At 46.0% G+C, this 26,205-nt stretch overlaps 1 protein-coding gene across 13 annotated transcripts in view; it reads right to left on the reverse strand.

The window, feature by feature from the left end:
• The window catches only part of Tenm4 (teneurin transmembrane protein 4), a 735,641-nt gene that overhangs the window by 139,960 nt on the left and 569,476 nt on the right, over positions 1 to 26,205 (reverse strand). For all 13 annotated transcript variants that reach the window (XM_040728397.1, XM_040728368.1, XM_040728396.1 and 10 more), the window contains 3 exons: positions 18,814 to 18,915; positions 16,822 to 17,016; positions 12,716 to 12,916 (listed from right to left, as the gene is read on the reverse strand). In XM_040728397.1, coding sequence (XP_040584331.1) covers positions 12,716 to 12,916; positions 16,822 to 17,016; positions 18,814 to 18,915 — 498 coding nt within the window. The remainder of the gene's footprint in view (positions 1 to 12,715; positions 12,917 to 16,821; positions 17,017 to 18,813; positions 18,916 to 26,205) is intronic.

A 26,205-nucleotide genomic window follows, 5' to 3' on the forward strand; every position in this document is an offset into this window, starting at 1 on the left:
AGAGGCCTAGGGCCCTGGGATGGGGTAGAAACTGAAAAAGGAGGGAGAGCTAGGAGAGAGATGAAGGTGGTTTGCAGGTGGCAGATGGTCACCAGGAGATCCCCTTAAAGCAGGTGTAAAGGGAGGAGGAGCTGAGGGGCTCAGAGGGGCAGCTTTTGTGGTAAGAGCATGAGAAGGCATCTCAGAAACCTCCTAGCCACTCTGTGGACAGGAAGGCAAGGCAAGGAGGATGAGGGTGCCGTGCCTTACACACTTAGTGACATAGGTGCCAGTACTTGAGCGAGAACGTGTTAGCTACCTCAGGGAAGCAATCATATCGGGAAGAGTCACCACTGCAAATGGCTACAAGAGAACGGCCATTGTACTTTGGGGCCCCTCCTCTGAGCTTCTGCGTGGGTTCATCCCTTGTGGCCCTCCTTGGGTCCATCTACACAGACTCACGCTTTCAGCTCCAGCTCCAACAGCAGCTCCCCTTTGGGCCTTTAATTCTGGCTAGAAGCAGTCTCATCTTCTCTGCTTCCAGCACCCCAGTGCACTTCTGTGTGCAATATTTTCTCAGGGTTATTAGTCCACAGGCATTGCCTGGAGGACCCTGCCACCACAGATGAATGTCTGCATTTCCTGGTGAGTCTCACACAGTGAATGTGTCTTCTGCTGTCTCTCCATGCTGTCACGTTGCTGGTGTGGGCCAGAGCGCACCATGTAATCACCCAAAGCTCTCTGACTTCACACAGAACTAAGGGCTGAAGTCAGGTAAGGAGCTGTGTGTTCTGCTACTCCCTACCTGTGGAGAACAAATGATGTCCACCTCTGTGTCATTTTTAAGATGGTGATAATGACAACTCTCCACCAGAAGTTTAAAAGTAATTCAAAAATATACCGAGCATCTGCTACATGCATGATATCCGTAGAAGCTCAGGATGTGGAGATAATATAAAATTAGACCTATCTCTAAGGAACCCATATGCAAAAACTAGCACAAAGCCAGCCACTTGCCCAGCACATGGTAGGTTATTAGAGTACAGTTAATTTTTCTCCCAGGAGAGAGAATCTCTTTGCATTTCCAACAAACTATCATTACCCAAGTATGGTGGCCCCTCCTCCCTTCCCTTGCAAGCTGAGCAGATGGTTGTTTTGTCTCAGTGCAGGTTTCTGGAAGAAACCAGGAGAGGAAGAAGGTACAAAAGGAGCCTCTGACATATGTCCCTGCAGTAATTAGTCTCCTCTAGACACTGAGGCCAAACTGGAGCCACTCTTCTGTGCCTTTTAACTTCCCTCCCTACAACCCTCCAGTCAGAACTGCTCCAAGTCAAGGCTCTGCTCCACAGACGAAGAGGGCAGAAAGCTAATGAACCTTGGAAGGCACATGGTCTTTCACCTCATTCCAGGAGCTTAGAGAGCTCTCAGTCCAGGCAGAGGAGAATGCAATGCGGGATGCAGGCACAGAGCAGGGTTTCACACCTATTTCCCCCAGAACTCAGATTTCACAGCCTGACAAAGCACCTTGGCAAGAAGCTGCAAGTCACTGCTATTCATCTTAATTGGAGGTGATCTGGCTTCCCGATTAGAGAGCTTCAAACCCAGCCCAGAAGAGGACTCCGTGTGGTGGTGTCTGAATTGGCAGGATAGCAAACGAAAGGGCCAGGGAGCAGAGAAGCCAAAGAACATGGTTGGGATGCGTATTTTGGCCAGAGCTGGAAAATTCCCCACTCCAAACTCCTCCAAGAAAGCCAAAGGGGGTAAACTGAGGAGAAAAGTGATGCTAAGTCTTCCCAAAGATCTCTGACCCTGGTCTCCTTCTAGGCATGTGTCCGTTTATCTAGTTTTCCTAGCCACTGCCATCTGGATGTCCCCTTGGTACTACAGACAGCATACTGGTCCTACACAACCTTTCTACTTATTTATTTGCTATTATTATTAACATTTGTGTGTGTGTGTGAGAGTGTGTGTGTGTGAGTGTGTGTGTGTGTGTGTGAGTGATTTGAACACATGTGAGAGTGTGCCTTTGAATGAGCCTGGGGAAGCCAGAAGAGGTCATTAAGTGCCCTGCTCTATCACTGCCCTTTATTTCCTTGAGACAGGGTCTCTCAGTTTCCTTGAGCTAGGTTAGTGGTCAGGAAACTCTGCTCTTGCCTCCCATAGTGATGGGAATTTTGAGCTGTGCACTCAGGCCTGGATTTTTAATGTGGGTGCTGGGAATTCAAACTTGGGTTCTCACACACAGCAAGTTCTCTTAACCACTGAGCATCTTCCCCCAAACACAGAGCTAGCTTTCTACAACCAAATTTACCCACGCAGGACCTCGGCTTAAAACCACTTCATGACTCCCAATTTACAATTTACAATTTCCAATGACAGACAAAAAGTCAAACTTGCTCAGGACCATTCACCTTCTGTTGCTTGTGGCCTCCATCACTTCTTCCTTTCACTCTTGCCACAAATACCTAAGGTGAGCCATGCCACATTTCTAGAAATGCCCAGAAAACACCCTGATCTATCCTATCTCTGTGTATGGTACAAATACTAGGTGTTTACGGTGGGCTGCTGCAAGGAGCTATTACTTTTGTCTAGACTGACCAACCTCCATCATCCACTTTAACTCTGACACCTCCAAAAGCCACCATATGAGCCCAGGTGAAAGAACTACACACAAACTTCCTGTTTCTTGGACTCAATTTCTGTGGCGCAATGGTGAGTTTTAATGATCAATTCAACACAGCTGATTGTTGCCTGGGAAGAGAGTCTCCATGAGGGATTGCTTAGAGCAGGTTGGCCTGTGGGCATGTCTTGATTATAACGTGAGCAGACCCACCATGAATGTAGATGCTGCCTTTCCCTGGGTCTGTGTTCTAGTCTGTGAGCTGAGCACAGCCATGCATGTGTTCCTTTCTTTCTACTCTTGTCTGTAGGTGTGATGTGGTTAGCCGCTTTGAATTCTTGATGTCTTGACTTCCCTGCTTTGACGGACTCTGACCTGGGATTGTGAGCTAAAATAAACCCATTCTCCCATCAGTTGTTTTTCTCAGGGTGTTTTATCATGGCAACAGGAAACAAAACTAAGATACATGGTTCCTGACAGTGGCATGACATGAACTGATTGGCATGATCCTGATGCCTCCCTTGCCAGCTTAGCACAAACCTTGGTGGTTGCCAGTGAAAGAGTTTCACCAGGGATAAATATGAGCCCTGATCCCAGAGGGTCCTGGCTTTGAAGCTTGCTTTCCATGAAGTATCTTTGGACAAATCAAGTTCCTTGAACCCCGGTTTCCCCGGAACCACCCCATCTGCCATGTCAGAGGCTTATGTAGTTGTTGTTTGAATAAATCATGAAGCACATATGGGAAGGGACTCTGTAAAATGTAACATTTCCTTTCAAAGAGCAGGGTTTTTTTTTTCTTCTTTTAAATTACAAGTTATCGTACCGGCAGTTTGATTCAGAAAGATGACTAGAGATTTGCTACAAAGTGTCAGCCTGAGCATCCAAACAGAAGCCTGACTCTGAAGTCCAATTGCAGGAGGGCTTATATTTGCATACTGAAAGGCTCCAGTTCTGATAGAAAATGTTCCAGGGCTGTCGAGGGAAATTCTGCTAAATTACAAAGCTGCCAGCTTCTGCTTTATCAACCTTTAACTCTGGCAGTATTTAGCAGTGTGCCTGTCTGGGCTCAATTTTCCAGTCTTTGATTAAGTGCTGGGAACTGACCATCTCGTTCTGTCTAAACCTCTGTTACTTCCCAGTCAACTCCAGGGCTCTTCCCTGCCTCCCCCTCTCACTCTCCTCCTCTGCACTGGTGTCAATCTCTTAGATATTTATTGTTCTGAACTTTGATACTTGGGCTGTCACTGACTCTGGGAAGGGGTATGGGAAATGTCAAATCTCAATGGATATTATTCCTCTGGTGAAATTCTAACCTTGAGCTTCCTGTCCTGTAACATACCTATACAGAAATAGCCCGGCCCGATCATTTCCTTTTGATGTTTAATTGGCTGTCGGCACTGTGCTTTCTGGGCTGAGAAGGTAATGTTTCTCAGAGAGAGAACAATTCTGGCTACACAAATGAGACTTGTAACAGGGGAGAATGCTCAACGCCGAATCTAATTTCCTCTCCCATCCATGAACATCAGACAATTTTTCTGGCATTAAAGCATCTCACTCTGTCTTTCTGTCATTAATAAGAATTAAATTCTCGTCCCTCAAATTTAAATGTAATTATATTTTGCCTCGTAAATAAAATTGAATTACCATTTTCAAAATTTAGCGCTTGTGCAATGGCTATGTTCAGAGCTTTAATTTTCTTAACCCTGATGCTACTTTCAGCTTACTTTTTGAAGCATTTAGTTCATTTTGCTGTCAATTGTGACTTAATTTAATACAGAGCTTTTTATCCATTCAATCCATCCAATTATTATTGTTCTTTTTCAGGCTTTGTGGTTTTCTTTTCCCTTTGTTTCTCTCAAAGAGAGAGAGAGAGAGAGAGAGAGAGAGAGAGAGGATTGAGAGAGAGAATGGAAGCCCAGAGAATCTCAATCTGAATTCTGGAAGGCCTCCATCCAAATTCAGGAAGCACCTAGGGCAGGTAGATCTGAGAGCAAAGAAAGAAGTGGAGTCTGGAAAGGAAATAGTTCAGATTCATTGAAAGAATTTATTTTGTTTTTCAAGACAGCCCTGACTGTCCTGGGCTCTCTTTGTAGACCAGGCTGGCCTTGAACTCACAGAGATCTGCCTGCCTCTGCCTCCAGAGTGCCAGGATTAAAAGCACACACCACCATGCTCGGTTCATTGAATGAATTAAATCCTGGATTGTGTGCATATGTGCTGGGGTGTATGTGTGTGCATGCAAGCACACACGCACGCAAATATGTACATGCATGTTTGAAGGCCAGAGGTCTCTACCTTGTTTTTAAGACAGGTTCTCTCATGGAGATCTGGGGTTTACCAATTAGGTTCTGCTGGCTGGCCAGTGAGCCCCAGAGGCCCACCTGTCTCTGCCTCTCCAGTGCTAAGACGACATGTGCAGGCTGCCATACTCAGCTCTTAGTGTGTGCTGGCCATTGAACTTGATTGAGTCTTCATGCTTATGTGGCAAAACCTTACTGACTGGCCTAACTCCCAAGATGTTGGTGAGCTATTCAGTGAGCTCCTAGAGTTGCAGCTGCTTGTGTCCTAGCTTTACTGCCTACCCTCTCTTCCCCAGTGCCCCTCTCTAGTGGAACAACTTCCCCACCAGGCTCTCAGGTAGGTTTCTGCTGCAGCCCATGTGGTTTCTTTCTTGGGTGTTAGGTAACCTCTTTTCAGTTCCCTTCCTCCTAATGGCTCTTAAGACTCCTTGGCAAGGACCTTCCTGGGTCATCTCCTAGCCAAGTTCATCAATTTCTAACCTTCATACTTCCAAACCTGTTTTATGTACATCAACCCAAGTTCTTAGCCATCTGCATGCTTGAGTGCCCCTACCTGAGGGCATCACAGGACCCTTGAATCATTTGCAGGCACACAGGAGACATAGGAAAGAGTGACAGGAATTTGTGTAGCTGTGGACTGAGTAGAGGCCTGGAGCTGCTCTGGAGTGCTGTCTGTGGAGACTGAGCTACCTGGTGGGGAGCCTAGGAGGCCATTGTCTGGAGAAGAGACAGGTGCTGATGCAAGGACCATAGAACCTCTCCTCCAAACCTGAATTTGTTTGATGTTAAGAACTGTTTGACTGATTTAGACCTAATCATGCATAATAAAAAACGTACTCAACACTTCTGTTACTAAGTGCTTACTGAATGCCAGACACCATACTGGGCAGTTTATGCACATATACTAAAGCTAATTTGGAAAATAGTCCTGCAAGGGGAGTTATTATTAGGAATACTAATGGATAAGTTGAGGCTTGACCATCCAGTCTGGTTCTACTCCAAATCCCACACGATTTTACTGATGGCACATGCTGCCTTCAAACCCGTGCCACTCAACCTCAGATGCATCTCCACCTGTTATTCCATGAAACTTGAGTGCAATGAAATTACAAGAATCATAAACTACCAGCATGAGCATTTTGCAGGCAAGATTCTCTGCCATGCACTGCTCCTGTGAGCCAGCAACCCAAAGGAAAAAAATGCGGTGACAGGCTCCTCTCGAATAAAAGTCATTTCTAGAAGATAAGATGCGAGAGAGCTTGCTGAGCAGTGGGAATGAAGACCCAATTCATGAGGCTGAGAAGAGAGGCTCTGGGGAGAGAGAGGGAAGGAAGACCCAAGGAGAACCCAGCCTGGGGCATTTGGTGCCTAGAAAGTGTCAAAGAGCCTGAATTGATTTTAGAAGTCAGTAGACTTTGCTGGTTTTGAGGATTATGTCAAAGAGGTTAAATTCCCTCTCATTTCTACGTGGAGCAGAAGAAAAACCAGCTAAAGCACTTGGGTGGAGGTTGGGCACAGACAAGGAGTGCACCCACTTTCTGTGAAAGCTGCTCCCTGGGGAGATGGCTTGGGAAAGGTGAGCCAGTGCTGGTCTTTGTTCAGGAAGGAAGGGTACTGAACCAAGAGGAATGAGGTCTAGACTGTGATAGATTTGAGTGGGGGAGTTTCACCTCTAGCCCCTTTATGTGTCTTCCCCAGGGCTCTGTGTCCTCACTTGGACCATTCCCTGACTAGGTCTCTCAATGCAATATCATGAGGACCTATACACATGTCGAGCCCTCTGCTGGGAATACTCACAGACAGACCCTGACTGCACATTGTTCACAGTCTGTCTTGAGGGCTGTGGCTGCCAAACAGCACTCAGATTACCTTCATGCTCAAGGTTATGCTTTGGATCTTGAATGTCCCCAAATGGCCATATGTTTAAGGATTAGTCCCCATTCTGTGGCGTTATCAGTAAGTGGTTGACCTTTTATTAGGTGATACTAAGTACAAAGAAGTTAGTTTACTTGGGGCATATCTTGGAAGGGAGTAATGGGTCACTGACTCCTTTTTCCTCTCTCCTTCACTTCCTGGTAGCCATGATGTAGCAGCTCCTGCTCCAACCACAGTGTGCTGCCTTGGCTCCCATCCGAAAGCAGTAAGGCCAAATGGCCATGGACTGAACTTCCTACATTGTGAGTCAAAGTTGAGCTTGACTCTTTCTTACTTGATTATCTCTCAGGCATTTAGTCACAGTGACAGAAACTAATTAACATGTTTAGGAAGGAAAGATTGCAACCAGATCTGGCTGGAGTTTGCCACTCACTAAATCACTAAATGACAAGGGGTAAGCACTGTATCAATCCTCCTAAGCCTCATGTTTCCTCACCCAGCAATGTTAATAACAGTAACACGACTGCATTTGTTACTTAACTTGTTGATGAGACAAGATAACCTACCCAAAGTAGTTTAAGGCAGGAAGGGTTTCTTTAGTTTCTTAGTTCAATGTCAGTCCATTATGTTGGGGGAAGTTATGCCAACAATGCCAGTCCATTATGTTGGGGGAAGTTATGCCAACAATGGCTTGAGGCAGCTGGTCACATAGCACCTTCAGTCAGGAGGCAGAGCCGTAATGGCCGATGTTGGTGTTTGGCTGGCTTTCCTCTTTAAAATGCAATCTATGAAGCCCACTCCATGGTATGGTGCCTCCTACCTTTAGGGAGGGGTTTCCCACCTCAGGTGACCTAGTCTAGAAACTCCCTCCCATGTTCCCAGAGGTTCATGTCCATGACTATTCTAGATTCTGCCAAGCTGACAATCAACATACACTCAATATCACAACTATCTTCACAGGGCTTTTATGAATCCTGGCCAACTTAATGGCTGCTGAGCACGCAGTTCAATGGCTAGTATGTAGTAAGCACAAAGAAATAGATGGCTTTGTGAATTCGCATTCCATAGTACTGTTTGTCAAAAAAGGCAAGATACTGGCAAGGAGACCTCTTTTGATGGAAAAGTATCCGGCGTAAGTGCTGAAGACTAAGATACAGAGGGGCCAGATTTAATTCAAAGTCTGTCTCTGGTCAGCTGGGCAAGCCATTTCTCCTCCCAAATCCATTCCTTGCTATATAAAACAGGGGTAGAGATCATATCCCCTTACCATCAGCATCAATATCCAGAAGGATTCAGTCACTGACATACTGTTGGCTCCAGAGCTAAGGACAGAGGTGTGTTGGAGGTGAGAGACTGGACCTTGTGGCCTTTGAGACTCTGTCCCCAGGTCCTTGTCTGACTTGTCAAGACAGAGGACCATGTGGATGAGACCAGATTTGAGGAGGCATTTCTAAAATGAGGGCAAAAGCCGAAGCAGGGACCTGAGTAAACACTACGTAAGATCTAGCTTCACTGTTTCCACAGTCCTCACAAAAGTGCTGAGGACCTTGTCAGCTCACATTTTATTACAGGGCATGTTGACTTAAGCTACCTTCATTAAATCCTGTTCTTGGTGCCAGACACTCATATCATGGGGGAGACAGTCCCCTCTCCTAGGAGGCAGCAGGCACAGCTGTCTTGTCAACTCATCAACTTGCAGTCTGCACTCCTGATGGGGCAACGATTGCTTAGGATGAGCCCACTGGCCTGCAGCTCCTGATGAAAACTTGGCAGTATTTGTGCCTACCTCATGTGTCAGGTAGCAGGAATCATAAATTACACAGGCAGCACTGCGCCAGGTTCTGGGAGAAGTACTTCTACATTTTCTTACCTGCCCTTACAACAGGCCTGCAAGGTAACTGAATGTAGGAGAAAACGGGCTTGGAGGGGCTAAGCCACTGGCTGAAGCTGCTCAAGGCTTCCTATTAGGGCTCTGTAACAGAGGCTACAGACCTCTAGCAAGGTCCCTGAAAATGAAGACAGTCTTTTGGTTATAGTGGGTTCAGGGAATGAGGTGTCTCTTGTTTGGCTTCACTAGTAGTTTTTGAATGGCTCCTCTCAGGGAAAGTATCCTTGGAAGGAAGGTTACAGAAACACATCACATACTTAATCTGTGATGATCACCACTATGTGTGTGCAAAATGTCTTCATTTAATGATGACATATCCAACTGAGATATGTATTAATATGTCTGTATTTTCAGACAAGGAGACTGAAGTAGTGTCACACAGCCAGTGTTACACAACTAATCTGTAGCAGAGCCATTGGCTTCTGGAGTTGAAGTGACAACTGAGGAGAGACAGTGCCTATAAGGAGGCAGCATAGGGCAATAGGAAGCAGGCTAGACCTTGAACCTAGGGCTGGTGTCTGACACTCACCTCCTAACTCACCTGTGTGCCTTAGGTGAGTCACAGCACCCCAGGTCTTATCACTGGCATGCAGATGATTCTGTGCTCACCACCATCTCTATCTCCCATGGCTATGTGTGTGTGTGCAAGCATGCATGTGTGTGTGTGTGTGTAGTATATATATGTGTGAGTATGTGTATATGTGTGTGTGTATGTGCAGTATATGTGTGAGTATGAGTATGTGTGTGAGTGTATTTAAGTATGTGTGTTCATGTGAGTGTGTGTATGTGTGTGTGAGTATGTGTGCATGTGTGTGTGAATATGTATATGTGTGTGAGTATGTGTGTATGTTTATGAGTGTGCATGTGTGTGTGTGTGTGTGTTCCCATATGAAATATCTTGGCATACCATGGGGTACTCAACAAACACAATATGTCATTCCTATTATAAAGGGGAATAATAACTAAGTCAGCAGTCATCTTTAAGTTCCTATTCTGGCACAGGGCCCTATAGTCAGTTACAGACTAGGGACTTAAAGACAACAGTATCCACTTCTTAGAGGTACATTGCAGCTTCCCTCTTGCTATCAGATTTCTTTGTGAAGATCTGGTACTTTCTCCAGTGGCTGTTTTAACCAAATCATAATAACCAATAACATTTATTGAGCACATATCATGGGCCAAGTTTCATGCTAAGCTCTATTTAACATTATCTTAAACAATTCCTACAAAGAAGTAGGTTCCATGATTATCTCAATTTATTTTGGCTTAAAGGGGTGATGTAACCATTCTAAAGTTATAATTAGTAAGTATCCAGGATCTGAACCCAAGTCTATCTGCCTCAGGGACTTCTCCTAGCATGGGACTCTTCTAGGTCTTTCTACATGAGTCCACATACATGTCTGACATCAGCTATGGTCATGAGGCCTATGATTGAGGAGGATGAAATCAACAAATCCATTTAAAGTCCTTTTCAGTGGTGTGTATGTGTTTGTGTGGGTGAGCACATGTGTGTGCTGGTCACACACAAACACACACTCTCTCTGTTTCTGTCTCTCTCAGTCTCTCTGTCTCTCTCTTTGTCTCTCTCTCTGTCTCTCTCAGTCTCTCTCTCTGTCTCTCTCTCGAGCGTGTGACCACATGTAGAGACCAGAGGTCAATGTTGGATTTCTCGCTTGATTACTTTTAAACTTTAGTTTTTGAGACAAGATTTCACATTGAACCTGGGGCTGTACTGGCTGACTAGAGAGCCTCCAGCGTCCACCTGTCTTCACCCCTCTACCCAGTGCCGAAGCTTTAGTACATAATGTGGTACCTGGCTTTTTTCATGGGTGCTGGAGATTGCCTTTCATGGTGCACAGCATTTGTCTATTGAGTCATCTCTCTAGCCCTCTTTCTAGTGGTTTTGTCATCGTTGTTTTCAGGCTCAACTGAAGAGTCCTCAGAAAGCTCAGCCAAAGTTATCCCTGCCTCCTCCCAGGCTGTGGAATTTCATTGGGGATTAACAGTGCAAGGCACGGGTTATAGACCCATCATAAATTAGCTTTTCAGCCACATAATGAACAATACAAGGCAGCGTGGCTTTAAGAGGACCATTTATTATATTGCAATAAACAGAGCTATATAAAGAGAATTATTCCTGAGACTGCACATCTGTGCTCACAATCATGTCTTTACGTGAGCTTTGCAAACAGGGATAAAAGTCCAATTTAGACTGTGCATTGAACAGCAATTCTCTATTTGGCAGGCAAGATAATTCAAGCTATTCTACAGGCACAAATGCTGCATGGGTTTCATTTTTGACAAAGATCACAGACATCTTTCTTGATCATGATCAGAACTGTTGATCCACACCATAATGAGCTGATTGGAGCTTTACTTTAACAGTATGGAGGAGTTGGACAATGATTTGCCCCTTCCCCACTTCCCAGAATGCACACACTACAAGGCAGGTACATTCTTATCTCTCTATCCCATCTGATTAAAAACAGCACCTATTACACAGTAGGTGAGCTAAAATGTGGTATAAATTGGAAAGGGGGAGGCTGATTGCTTTCTTCCAAAGGCTTGGTGTGGATGAAATGAATTGTAAGATGCTAGTGCTGGATGAGGTAGTTCACACATGTTCTCATTTAGTCCCCATACTAAATGGGCGAGTCTAATGAGAGAGTGTTTACAAAGAGGTTGCCAACAGCATTACCTTTTGTGGAACCAGATGCCCCTTTCAGTGCTTGTCCACCCACCCATCCATGCATCCATGGATCCATGCATCCATCTATCCATGCACGCATCTTTACTGAACAGGTATAATAAGTAGGTCAGAGTTATGTCGAGTCATGGGACTGTGTCCAGTAGCAGACACATGTTCATCCCTGGCGATTACTGGACAGTATAGCACTAAGCCAGCACAGAGTTGGAGGCATATTTCAGAGGACCCCAAAACCCACACTGAATTTATCTTTCATTCTAAGCAAAAAATGAAACTAAAAGGACAGCATGGTGGGGCAGGTGCTCCCCCATGGCCCCTATTTCCTGCAGCTCTCTTAGGATCCCCTGTGGCCTTGGCACCAGATAAGTCTCAGTAAAATACATCTTGAATCATAGGAGCCATTGTCAGTATTGATAAATGACACTTGCTATGGTTTAAAATTGAAATGTTCCTCATGGGCTCATCCGCTGAACACTTTGTCCTCAGCTGATGATGCTACTTGGGGATGTTCTAGAAACTCGGTGAGGTGGAACGCAGCTGGAGGCAGCAGGTCACTGCTGTGGTATGAATGTGAGGTGTCTGCCACAGGCACAGGTGTTTGAATTCTATGCAACTAGCTGGTGGGGCTCTTTCAGAAGGCCTCAAAGTGGAAGGGCCTTAATTGAAGGAATATGTCATTGGGGGTGGGTTAGCCGACCCCCACTTCCTGTTCAGGCTTCCTGACTGTGGTAATAATGTGACCCTCCAGCTGAGCTCCTGCTGCCTTTTCTTCCACACCAAAATGGAGTGAATCCTCTGGAAGTATAATCCCGAATAAACCCTTCCTCCCTGAAATAGTTTGACAGGTATTTTATCACAGCAACCAGGCAAGTAACTGACACTGTCACTGTGGGCTTGACCTGTGGATATCATGTTCTTGTCTCCCTGCTGTCTTTTGCTCTGTTCTCAGCTATTATGAGGTAAAGAATGTCTTCCACCATCCTACCATAATGATGGTGTGCCCCAAGCAACCAAGGACCTAACCCTCTGCCCGTGGTCTAAGATGAATCTTTTTTCCTTTAAGTCATTCTCTCATTATTCTGTTCAGAGTTATACAAAACTACCCAACACAACACTGTGCAGAATCCCAGGGCTGAACAAGATGAGAACGTGATTTTTGAAACCTTTGCTCACCAAAAGGAGAGGCATCAAAGACTAGATGGCAGGAAAGAAGAAAACAGTCGCAACACGAGGAGTCCCCAGCTAGGTGCCTGAGAGCAGGGCCACACCACCCACTAGGGCTAAGAGGTCATATGTAGCAGTTGAACCCTCCCTCCCCAATGCCAAACCCTTTCCTCCATACTTACCAATGGAACAGTCGTGTCCAGTCCAGCTTGGGTCACAGTTGCAAAGTCCAGTGTCTGGGAGGAAGGTTCCATGGCCTGAGCACTGGTCCAAGCATGTGGCCCTGGGTGTTTCACAGTTGGTGCCTCCCCATCCCACAGAGCAGTGGCATTCACCTCTCACACAGACTCCCCGGCTGGAACATGTGGGATCCATGCAGTCCACTGTGACATGGAAGGAAGATGGTACAGTGAGCTCTGGAACAGCAGAGTGAGGATCCTGGGAAGGGGCATGCTGTAAAGTGATCTGTGCACTCGGGGAGGTTGCAGGTACTGTACAACGCAGGACTTCATTGAGTGGCAGGCCTGAGTTCCCGGTTACCCAAGGCTGTTTCCTCGCCTGTAAAATGTGGCTATAAGTCTTGGCTCTTTGGCTTGTGAGCTGAACTGAATACAAACGTATACATCAAGCATCAGCATGGCACCCAGAGCCTACCATGTTTACTAAAACTGCAGTGAGAAAGGGAGGCACAGATGGGGAAACCGAGGCTCAGAGGGATAAATAATTTATGCCAGACCATACACATAAATTCTACCAGACAGGATTTTCCTCTAATGTGTGTAAGTGTATATACATGTATATAGTACATGCACACGAGTGTGTGGGTGTGTGTATGCATGGATACATGTACATCATACATGCACACAGGTGTGTGTATGTGTGTATACATATATATGGCACATGCACATAAGTGTGTGTGTATACATGTATACGGTACATGCACATGAATGTGTGAGCATAAGTGTGTATACATGTGTATGGTACATGCACATGAGTGTGTGTATATACATGTGTATGGTACACGCACATGAGTGTGTGTAAGTGTGTATACATGTAGTACATGCACATGAGTGTGTGTGGATATGTATCTATGCAAGTGCATGTGGATAAAAATGTTGGGTGTCTTCCTATACTGCTCTCTGTCTTATGGCACTAAGACAGGATCCCTCATTGAGTGGAAGCTCTGAGCTGTCTAACTATAAAGTAGACATAGCCAACAGTCCCTACCTATTAAGTTGCTGTAAGGAACCAGTGACAATGAGAATATGAGAGACTATATGAACTATAATGTCACAGAGGGTTATTTTTTCCATCTTCTCAGGACTCTGAGTCGTGAGGCTTGTGAAAACTATGGGCTCATCTATAATCCAAACATTTAAATGTACTAATTTCATTTATAATCCAGAATATTTGACTTTCTTGTCAAAGACTGGGACACCTGGTCTGGGTATAAAAGAGTCACATGCACAAAGGAGCCAAGACTTTACAAAAGAGAACATTCTGGGACATTTGTTGTAAGGACTAGTCTTTGGAGAAGGTTCTTAAGTTATCTCAGTTTTAAAAGGAGTTTTACTTGGCAATCTCAATGGGGAGTGAGAAGCCAGGGGCCAGGAGTAGCCAGCTGTTAAATCAGAGAAGTGACAGTAGCAAAAATTATCATTCATTCAGATGCTCATCTGTCATACATTTTGATACTAAGCATTTTATGTAGCTCTACTTAATCTGTTATTTCTGGTATATAATTTTTCCAAGGCAGCACAGAAGGAATGTACATTTCTGCCTCTCTCTCCTGTCTAGATCACTTGCTATTTTTTCTCATAATCAGACTGGTTCAAAAATACATTTGTGCATATATGCTCGCATAAACACATGAAGTGCTTTAAAAATAGAAACCAAATCAAAACACGGAAAGAAACAGGACAATGTGGGGAATTAATAAAGCCCAATGAAGGCAAATGACTCTTCTCTCATGGTCTCCAGGCACCATTTAGTAACAGCTAAAGCATGACCTGCTGAAGTTCGGGTAATTAAAAATAATAAAGACAACAACAGTGATAAATTCTCATGACGGGCTTCAGATCCCGGAACCTCAGAAGGATTATTCCAGCCCATTAGGCTACTATGGTAATTCCCTTGGTCCAGAGAGCCTTCCAACTTGACAGGAAACAACTCAGCAATTCCTACCCAGAGACCTATGAAGGATTTTTCTTGTCTTGTGAGTGCCTGATCCTGCTTTGGTTTGACCCTGCCTCTGAGGATCCCAGGGTGCCCTCAGTGTGGATCCTGTAAATACTCAAAATTAGTTTGCAGGCTGGGAAGGTATCAATTTCAGTGAAATGTACTGTGCACCACAGACCTATCCTTCCACAAACAGAGGGACCCAAGAGCCAGCAAAGGGAATCCACAGTCTCAGTAGAATAAAGATAAGGAGGAGATGCTGAGAGGCCATCTCCTCTCGGGATGGTTGGTCTCATGTCTCTAGGTGACCTGTAAGCGTGGGGACTCACAGAGGTCCACATGGAAGGGATAAGGTAACTCCTGGCACTCCGGCTAGTCTTGATGAACTCACTGAACCACACTGGCTTTGAGCCCTGATCCTCAACTGAAGGCTGTCATCTATGCTACAGTGATACTCTGCCAAGGAGGCTTTGAGTGGCCTGGATCTGCCCCCTCTGGGGCCTCTGGGTGACAGGAGTTCCAAGAAAAGATAAAGCTGTCTTCTTCCCTCACTCTGAGACAACTTAGTGAACAAGGGTTATCTCTCGAGCTGTGCGTAATGCGGGAGGAACCGGCATGCCTGGGAGGGAGGAGGTGTCTGGGAGGTGGGCTAACTTGGTTAGATTCTTTCTAGAAGGCATGCCAGACAGTCCCCTTTTCCTCTTTCACAGAGCTAAGATTCCTGGCAGAAGCTTATCCCATTAATGAATGACGATGCCCACATGGTCAGGCTGCAAGCACAGGCTTTCTCCCCCAAACGTTCCACGCTTCAGTGACCACACAAGCCATTAGATGCCCTTCAGGGTGGAGAATGCAGCGTCTCACTTTTCACTGCAAAGGATCTAAGTTGTTTGCACTCTCCTGGCCCTCCCCTAGTCCCCTTCAAGCATCCCACCCTTGGCTCCTTTCAAGCTTTAAAAAATATGGGACCATAAACTTCAGAAGAAGGAAGACGGAGAAAAAAGTAAGCTTGTTAGCTGATGTTTTATAAACAGGGGGAACCTGTTAGCAACAGAGCCCAGGGAGGAGGGCAAGGAAGAGGGAGGAGGAGGTAGAACCCCCCCTCAAAAATTATTACAAACACGAGGCTGTGCAAGCACGTTTTAGAAGAGAAAAAGAAATAATAAAAGAAATCAGTCCCAGATGGCCCTCTTCAGAAGGAGACTGGGAGGAAAAACACTTCATTTCAAATAGATAACATAAATCAAAGTCCTAAACATTATTTTTTTTTCTCTTCGAAAAATATGCCACAGCTCTGGGGCGCTGCCCAGTGTCCTTTTGTCTGGGTGGACACCACATGGGCAGACCCACCATTGTAATAGGAACCTGTCCTGTGCAGGGTCTCTATCCATCTCACGTGACCAAAAGAAAGGGAGAGCAGAAGAGCTTCAAGCTCCAGTAAGAAAACCCAGGTCTGTGTGTTCTGGTGGCCACTCTCCTCTATCAACCATCGCCCTGGAGCTAAGGGGTCTGCATCAGGACCCACAGGCTCACTGGAGGACTATGGGTAACTGAGACAGGAAATGCCTTTCAGACATTGATCCCGCCCGGCTTCCTACTTTAGGCCTCTTTTAAGAGAGAATGGTGCTGTAAATGAAGGCTCTCCATTAAATACTAAGTGGGTTTGGAAAGAAGACTAGCTTTCCTAGGACCCTCTTCCTCCCACTGGGGAAGGAGCCAGGGCACTGGGTGGGAGAAAGCGGGAGGTGACAGCAAGTGCATACATTAACCATCAGCTGCAAACGGCAAAGTCCATCCATTTCCAAACCCTGGACGGCGAAAGGGGTGGGGGTAGGGAGACGAAACTTAGTCATCCCTAAAATAATGCTACTAACGTAACAGCCACATTTATGGAGCATTTCCTAGGTGTCAGCCACTGAGCTAAGTGCTTGATATGGGTTATTTAATTCAGTCCTGGCAGTGGCCCCCTGAGGAAGGTAGCCTTGCTTTATGGAAGAGCAGACCGAGCCAGGACTCAGAGGTATATCTTATTTCAAAACATGAATCTTTGAAAGCTATCCCATAGCATACGCTGCCCTCTACCTTAGCAGCACACCTGTGTGAGTCTCACCTTCCTCACAGCTCTCGCCCTTGTAGCCTGGGTTGCAGATGCAGGTGCCCATGATGCAGGTGCCGTGGCTGCTGCAGGCCACGTCGATGCATTGGTTGGTGGGCACATCACACTCAGCACCCTTCCAGCCGCTGTGGCACAGGCACCTGCCCTTCATGTACTGGCCATTCCCACTGCACAGCACGGGACAGGAGGCTGAGGAGATAGCACCAAAAGCTGGGGTGAATTGCTACCCAGGCCCTGCAACTGACCTCTGTTGTCTGCTCCCCTATCAGCTTGGCTGATGGCCTCAACTGCTTTGTAGGAAACACCCGTGCGTACCCATCATCATTCGCTCCCTTGCATTACATCATTCCAGCTGAAACACCCCTGGAATTGGAAGGGAAGGGGTGAGGCGCAAGGCCAGCAGATGTGGAGTGGTGCTACCGGTTTCTCCAGCCTCCTCAGAATCAGATGGAGCATCCGGGCTGCCAGGAGCCTTGGATGGGAGGCTGGCATCTGCTCCTTATTATCACGGGGGAAGTATCTGGGGTTCCTGGCTGCCTGTGTCATCTCCCCAGCACCCTTCTTCTGTTAGCTCTCTATTGTCACCCTCCGACCCTAGCCCTGCCACCACAACACCATTATCTGTTGTCTTTAACCCTGGCAAGTCTTTCAGGCCCCCATTCCAGTCCCACATATCACAGCCCCTCAGAGAAGAGCAGAGCCCCATTCAGCTCTTCAAAGTAGGTTTCCACTCTGCCTCTTAGGATACAGGTTTTGTGGTCATCTCTAGGAAGGACTCTATATAAGGATAAATTATACTACACTGCGATAAAGGGACTCGCCTGTACTGAGTTAAGAGAAGGCTGTTGCATACACGACTCTTAACTTGGAGTGCGTATGGGAAGAGGTAGTAATTCTCCTTAGAAGGAATGATTCAGCTCTCTCTGCATCACCTTCGCTGTGCCCCACCTGGCTTCTTTCCCTTCTAGAACACTCAGCAGGCAATCACTATGCTTCCCAGGGATGCTAACTTGGTTGTCTCTATGAAAGTCTATCTCATATTAGTGCAAGCGAGCAGAGTGCTCAGAGCTATACACTAGGTAGGGTTTGCATGCTGCTATTCCCTTGGCCTGGGAAAACATCTCTGCTTTCCATTCTTAAACTCCATAAGCCTTGGAGTGGAGTCCCACCCCAACTCTCCTCTACACTTTTCTGAGTGGATCTTCCCCCTGCCTAGCTGAGACACATTTAACTTGAGGCCTCTGGTTGAGGTATCACTATGCCACTTTGTAATAGTTGGTTTACTCTCAGAGAACAGCCTCGTTGGTAGGGTAATCCTAGCTTCCAGTACAGGACAGACTCCTAAATGCATACGAAGCCAATGGCTTCTGGATAGAGAGATGGAGAAACGGAGACAGGAGGCCATTTTAGTTTTTCTGTGGGGAATACCAAATTCTCAGGACCACAGATCTCTAGAAATTTGCCTGTTCATGCAACTAGGATAAAATGAAGGCCAAAAGCCCACAGCATGTCTCAGACAGGCTTTGGACTATATCAAAATTTATTGTCTTTAGCAGTGTCTATGTTGAAGGTAGCATTAGGGGATGCTGGCATCTTAGCTGAGATTCTGCCTGTGTTGTAGAAAAGTGGAGTGGTGCATGTGCTTCCCCCCCACAGGCCAGACAGGAGGGACATCAAAAGTGCTTGACAAGGCCTGATGGTCCCTCTTTTCAAAGGCACCCCCACTTCTGTTCTCACTGCAAGGGACACAGTGCGTCCTGTTCTCACCTATCCAGTGTGCTGTCCTTAGCTGGACACCAATGGCCGACAGGGTGTGACTCTACCTTCAAAAGGCTCCCTTCAAAAGCCTACTGAGGAATGGTTCTTGGAAGGGCTTCCTGGACATCTCAGGGGTCAGCTTGAGTCTGAAGTTCCCTCTGGAAAGTGCATCCCAGGTACTCATAGGGTCTGGGAAGTAGTTACCACTAGGCCTATGTGAGTGCTCACCTCGGCCGCAGTCAGGGCCCAGAAAACCCAGGAAGCAGTGGCAGGTCCCCGAGATGCAGTCACCATTACCATAGCAGTTGCTGGGGCAGTTATCCACTGATTCTAGAAGAGAAAAGAAGGAGAGTTAAAAGTGGAGATGGCTTCATGCTACAGAGTTCAGGGTTCAGACTCATGTGAACCAAGACCCACCGTACAACACACTGAGATGTACACACATTTTTTTTGAGACATGACAGGTATTCTAATAGTCCAGGCTGACCTTGAACTTGCTATGTAATGGAGGAGAACCTTGAACTTTGGCCCCTCCTGTCTCCACCTGGGATTGCAGGTGTTCACAACCACGCCCCGTTTTATGCGATGCTGAGGATGGAACCCAGGGCTCTGTGTACGGTAGGCCTGCATTCTACTCAGTGAGTCCCATCCCCAGCCTCTGCGCCACCATTTTATAAGTTGTTTGTGTGTCTTTATAATTATGTTAGTACTGCAGTTAAACATTGTTAGGAGGAAGCAGTACGGCTTGTGAACAGTGGTTATCTTTAGTTCTATTCCATGCATACACCAATGTGTCTTCTCCCGCCTTTACTCTTCGTATATCCATCTACCCTCCCACCCCACCCCTGTCTCTTGATAGCACTGCAAAGGCAGCCTGTGGGTGGCCTTTTAGCATTCTCTATTCTCCAATGACAGCCTGAGGGATCTCTGTGATATGAACTTGATGCTGTTATTCTGGTACTAAAACCCCTCCACTAGTCCTCACTGGCTGCATGAGAAATCAATGCTCTGTTGAAAGGCATAGACCTTTCCCTCCTCCAACTCAGCCCCACACTCAGCCACCCAGACCATTTTCGGGTGAACAGTTACTTCCTCTGACTCCTAAGGACATCTCACAAATACTTTGTGTGACATGTTAAGGAAGCACAATCGATTTCAGAAACATTTTAATAAAATATTAAGAAATTTGTTACTCTAATTAGTAAACAGAATATCTAAAAAAATGGTCCATTGAGAATAGTCATTTGTCACCAGTTGTGGTGGCACATGCTGGTAGGATTTGCTGAAGGAGGTGGTGGCAGGAGAATAGTCATTTGTCAATAATGCTGGATGTAGAACAAAGCAGATACAACTCTGCTTAGAATACCTTCTTGGAGCCAGGCGGTGGTGGCACACGCCTTTAATCCCAGCACTCGGGAGGCAGAGGCAGGCGGATCTCTGTGAGTTCGAGGCTGGGCTGGACCGATAGCCTCCAAAACAATACAGAGAAACCTTGTCTCATAAAAACCAAAAAAAAAAAAAAAAAAAAAAAAAAAAAAGAATACCTTCTTGGGCCATGTAGTCCCACAAATCTGTCTTATGTCACTGTCACCAAATCTGACGTGTATGTGTGTGTGTGTGTGATGGCTTCCATTTTGCTAGAAAGAAAAACAGCCAAGAGAGATGAAGAACTTTGCTGAAGGCCATGGATAATAGTCACAAAGGTAGGATTTGAACACAAGCTTTAGGATTTCAAGCTTTCACTCCTTCCACGATGCCACATTCTTTAGGCCTTGCAGAAACTCATTCCACAGCAGAAGTCGGGGTCTGAAGTAACCCCCAAGGCAGCAGAAAAATCAGGGAAAGGCAGAGAATTCTAGAACTTTCAGAGGTTGACAGGTTCCAAGGGACTATCAAGTTCCTTGTGCTCACTAAACAGAAAAGGAAACTGAGACTCCGGGGGTGGCAGAGTTAAAGCAGAGGAGGAAGATAGTAGAGCAGGAAGAATTAAGGATTCGGTTTGTCTTAGATCACAAGGATACATCAAGAATCCAAGAGTGGGGGCTGAAGGGATGGCCCAGTGGTTTAAAATGTGTACTGCTGCTGCAGAGGACCAGGGTTTGATTTCCAGCATTTACAAGCTCACAACTACCTGTAACTCTACCTCCAAAGGATCTGACGCCCTCTTCTGGCCTCCACAGGAACTGCACTCATGTTTATATACCCCCTGGTACATATAATTAAAAATAAAATATTCTTACAAATGAGTAAGCAAATTTAAAAAAGCCAAGACTGTGGTGTCTATGAAAGAGACACTGCCATTTCAGACCTGTGCTGAGCTAACAAGACAAGAAGTGGCCTGTCACCTGGTCAGCAGCAGCATGGTAAAGAGAAAAAACTCTCCCTGAGGGTTAGGGGACATGTATTGGGGCCCATTCTTCCGGTATCGTGCTGTGTGACCAAAAGGAGCTATCTTCCTTTCTCTGAACCTCACTTTGCTGTCTATACAATGAAGGTGATGGTACAGGTGACTCCCTGGGACTGTTCCCTGTTTTAAAATTGTAGGAATTAAAATGAAGAGATCAATTGGATGGAGAAGGCATCAACATATAAAGGTAGCCAGGCGGTGGTGGCACACGCCTTTAATCCCAGCACTTGGGAGGCAGAGGCAGGTGGATCTCTGTGAGTCCGAGACCAGCCTGGTCTACAAGAGCTAGTTCCAGGACAGCCTCCAAAGCCACAGAGAAACCCTGTCTCGAAAAAACATGTATGTATGTATGTATGTATGTATGTATGTATGTATATATGTATGTATGTATATATGCAGCAGAGTGCTCAAGGACAATGGCAGCCTTGTGACATGGAAGAGGAGTAGGAGGCATTGACAGAAGGGTTTCTTCAGGGCTGGAGCACACACTGCTCTTGCAGAAGCTCAGATTTGTTTCTTAGCACCATGAGGCATATTCTCTGGGCCTTGTTGGAACTCATCTTACAGCAAAAGCCAGGGGGATGAGCAAGGCAGGTTTCTGGACCAGCAAGGCTGTCAGTGAAGGCAGCAGAGGAGCCAGTGGAAGGGGAGAACATTCCAGAACCGTCAGAACTTGAGAATACAAAATTGAGAGCAAGCGTTACTACTCCAACATGTGGTCTCACCACGTGGCCAAGTGGTCTGTCTGTGTCACTAAAGAGCGAGGCTTGCCAGGTGGTGGTGGCACATGCCTTTAATCTCAGCACTCGGGAGGCAGAGGCAGGCAGATCTCTGTGAGTTCAAGGCCAGGCTGGACTGACAGCCTCCAAAACAATACAGAGAAACCTTGTCTCGTAAAAACCAAAAAAAAACAAAACAAAACAAAAAAAAAGAGCGAGGCTTATGGGCCGGGGTCTGAGCATCTATTTTCCACAGGCTTTTCCTGAAAGAGTCCATGTGCCTAGATGTTCAAACAAGCACTGACTTCCTAAATACACTTCTAAATAAAAGCCACTCAAGAAGTATCATTCTTGATGTTGTTTTAAATCCCAAGAGTTTGAGTAAAGTTCAAAGTCAGATGAGTTTCCCTTTAAGCTACTGCTAACTGTACAATGGGAGGGACAGTTCTGCCGACCCTGGTGGAGGAATCCAGTGCAAGGAGGCCAAGGGCCTGGGTTCTGCATTACCTTATGCTCTGGAATGACTGGGATCATGGCCTTGGGTCTTACCCTACCTATCTCCTCATCATTGTGCTCATTACCCTTGTATGTCCCTGTTTCCAACTTCTGTTCCTTCTTACAGAGCTAACTCTAATGCCACAACCTCTGAGAAGCCTTCCTGGCAGCTTAAGTGGGCCAAATTCTCATCACTGTGGAAACACCATATGGTCAACTTTGTTGACTATGAACCTCTGAGTTTAGAAACTGACTTTATTGGTCTGGATTTATTTATCTTTACTTATCTGACATTATTTATCTGGAATCTTCCGGCACACAAGGCTCTCTTTTGATGCTCTCGCTGAATGAGTTCACTTTGTGGTCTCCCAGATCTAAAAGGCTTTAGTTCAGTCCCTCTCAAGCCAAGGGCATGGACTACACCTCCTAATAAACTCACACTAGCAATGAGCTCATTTCAACAGGATTCACTCGTGGGTGACTAGCATACACTTTCCAGATTCTGGTCTTGAGAAGTCTGCAAGACAGGAGCCTATTTGTTACCTGACAAACCCCTTTGCGGTGACTGAATGAGGAAAGCATAGTTTTCTGGGATTCAGGATAGGGTCAGCTCCTAAATCTGACATAATGGAAGCGTAGATGCTTAAAAATTTGTCGCGGGATGTTAGCCCTGGAGAACACATACGTTTTAAGAGACGTGGTGTAATTTGAAGACAGCACTGTGAAAGGGAAGGGAGTCATTTGGAGAATATTTGCTTTTGATAAAATGTTTATGTGTGTAGATTTTCTTCCACATAGAGGAATTTCAGCAACCTGGGGTCTAATTAAGATGAATAAGGGGCTGGAGAAATAGCTCAGCAGTGAAACACACTTGACTCTCTTGCAGAGAACCTGCATTCAGTTCCCAGCACCTACAGGGTAGCTTACAACCATCTGTAAACTCCAGTTTTAAGTGATCTGATGCCCTCTTCTGGTTTCTGTGGGCACTGCATCATATAGTGTCCATAAGAACGTGCAGGCAAAACATTCACACACATTTTTTAAAACTACAGAGAGAAAAAAAAATAGATTAAGATCCCATGAGTAGCTGGGCGGTGGTGGCGCACGCCTTTAATCCCAGCACTCGGGAGGCAGAGGCGGGCGGATCTCTGTGAGTTCGAGGCCAGGCTGGACTGACAGCCTCCAAAACAATACAGAGAAACCCTGTCTTATAAAAACCAAAAAAAAAAAAAAAAAAAAAAAAAAAAAAGATCCCATGAGTACTGAGTCTCTCCACTGACCGCCTAGATATCTCTGTGCTAATGTCTGAGTCAGAAGTGACCATCACAGACTCGTGAGAAGTGTGATCTTTACTACATAAACCTGCTGTATGTTCCCAATCAGTGTGTGGTGAGGATCTGCCATGGCATTCCTTCTGCTCTGCTCCACATAAAGGGATACTCTCTCAGCCTAGACACACAAGGGAGGGCCTAGGCCCTACTCCGAATGAAGCCACAGTCTTTGAAGTTCCCCCATGGAAGGCGTCACCCTCCCTGGGGAGCAGAAAGGGAATCGGATAGGGGGCTGGTGAGGGGGGGGAGAGACAAGGGGGAGGAGGGGGAGGAGAGGGAACTGGGATTGACATGTAAAATAAGCTTGTTTCTAATTTAAATAAAAAAAGAAAAAAAGAGTAGTGGACTTTGGTAGGAGATTTTCAGGCATCTGCTTTCTCTTCTATCCATCTTGGAATGTGAAGCTTAAAAGTTTCTTTGCTCTGTCTCTGGACATGGGTTGTGAGCAAGAATGGCCTGTGGGGTGGGCATTGGTGGCACACACCTATAATCCCAGCACTGGGGAGGCAGAGGCAGGCGGATCTCTGTGAGTTCCAGGCCACCCTGTTCCCCAGAGCAAGTTCTAGGACAGCCTCCAAAGCAACACAGAGAAACCCTGTCTTGAAAAACAAATCAATAACAAACAAACAAACAAAAAAAAACCCCACCACCAACAACAAAAGAATGGCCTGTGGATGCTGAATGTAACATTGCTGCAGATACAAAGGGGCATCTTCAGAGGGAAGAAAGGACAAAGGTGCCTCCCATTCCACCCCCACACAAGGAGATTTTTCGGGGTGAGGGGAGGGATTCATGAGGACAGAGGTATTCTACTGCATGCCCCATTCTGTTTACTGATGACTTCTTATTGGAATCAAAGCCTTAACTTAGCCATCCCGCCACATATGACACTGAAGTCCTTTGAAGGCAGATGCTTGGGAAGTCTTGCTTGCATTTCTTCCTTCTATGTTTCTGTTTGAAACCCCAAAGCCTGTTTTTCTAGGGTACCACCAAGCCAACTATTGACTGGAGGAGGATAATGGGAGCAGCTCAGGAGCTTCCTGTTTCCCAGGACCAGGATGATGGAAAGGAAGGGGACATCTCCTCTGTCAGCTCACACAAGGTATGGGCACAATGGGCGCATTTACTCTTGACCCTGGTCTGAGCAGTCAAACCCCCGTGGCCCTACGAGGGCCTCTCCAGCATCCTCAGTCTCTCTGCTCCCCATGGGATGTGTCTGAGCCTGTGGTCACTACCTTCATTTCCTTCCTGTTTCTGTATCTCTCTCTAAGCTGTAGAGGTAGGTGTCAGAAACTCATTGAGAACTTGGCTGAGGAGTCAAGGGTATGCCTATTACCCAAACAGTGATCCAACCTTCCGATGCCTACTTCTGGCTGCTGTGTAAAATTAATGACAGCTAATGTTATAGACAAGATTGAACTTGGACCTCAAGACATGGCCTTGACTTTAGCTAGTGAAATTTATGTTACATCTATTCCACCCTCTCTGTTACTGACAAAGACTGAGCTCAGTTGATGATGAGCAACCAAAAGGAGTAACAAAAGAGGTGAGATCATGATCTTAGTAATCGATTCTGCCTTAAGACCAGGTTGAGGAGAGGGTCTGAGGGCCTCTTTATCCTGTTAAATGAACCTATAAACACACAACGATATAGTCTAACTTGGTCCTTACAATAATTAAAAAATAAGTGTCATGACCAATCATTACACAGTCTTAATGGAGACCAAGAGCTGGTTACTTGTTCAAGTTCATGTAGCTAAGAAGGTGAATCTGTAAGTGAATCGTGGCCTGGGAAGTGCTGCATGGCCTGGGCAAAAGCATGGACTCTGGAAGCAGGTTGTCTCTTAGGACATCCCTCCACCCTCCTTTGTGAAGTGGGCTAGTAATATAACAGTATCTACCTTGGGGAGTTATCACAGAGAATAAACAGGGTCATGTTGTATGTGGAAAGTAGCTGGCTCAGGAACTAGCTGAGTTGATCTTTAGGCTTTAAGGAGGATTCACACATGTCTGCCATTTGTGAACTAAAGCAAAACCCTTAGTTGATCTAATTAGTCCAAATAAGGAGATGCAGGTTGTTGGGAATAAACACATACGCCTTCAAAACACACAGAAACTGCTCGAGGTAAAAATGAGAAAGCAAACAATCCACGTTTCTAGTATACAGGGGGCAGGGCATTGGGGTAAAGTTTCTCCTGGGAAAAGCACTGTCAAAGACAATTAAACATGTTGTCTTCCTCAAGCCCAACTCTGGCGCATTCATGCCAACACCTAAAAGAACTTTTCTCCTGTGTTTTCCAGATTGGTGCTGGGAAGGTGCCAGGCTCTGAGAAGCTGTTTGGGGTCTGTGAGGTGTCAGTCCCTGTAGGCACCCCAGATTTCTTTGCAGATGATGGAATCCAAAGGTCTTCAGTCTGCAGCAGTCTAGGTCAACACAATGACAAGAACTTGACAGAACCCCTGACAGCCTGGGCTTGATGCCAGCCCTGTGCTGGCATTTGAGCTGGGAGACCTGTTTTCAGTCAAACCCAGAAGTCTACCAGGCCACCACAGAGATGCCCTGAGGAGGGGTCTAGGAAAAAAAAGTCTTCCCTCAATTCCCTCTATACGTCTTGGCTCTTCATTCATTATTTCTTTGGAGGAAATCAAATTCCACCAGCAATATGGT

This window comes from Mesocricetus auratus, unplaced genomic scaffold (assembly GCF_017639785.1).
Source record: "Mesocricetus auratus isolate SY011 unplaced genomic scaffold, BCM_Maur_2.0 Super-Scaffold_4256, whole genome shotgun sequence".
Lineage (NCBI taxonomy): Eukaryota > Metazoa > Chordata > Mammalia > Rodentia > Cricetidae > Mesocricetus > Mesocricetus auratus.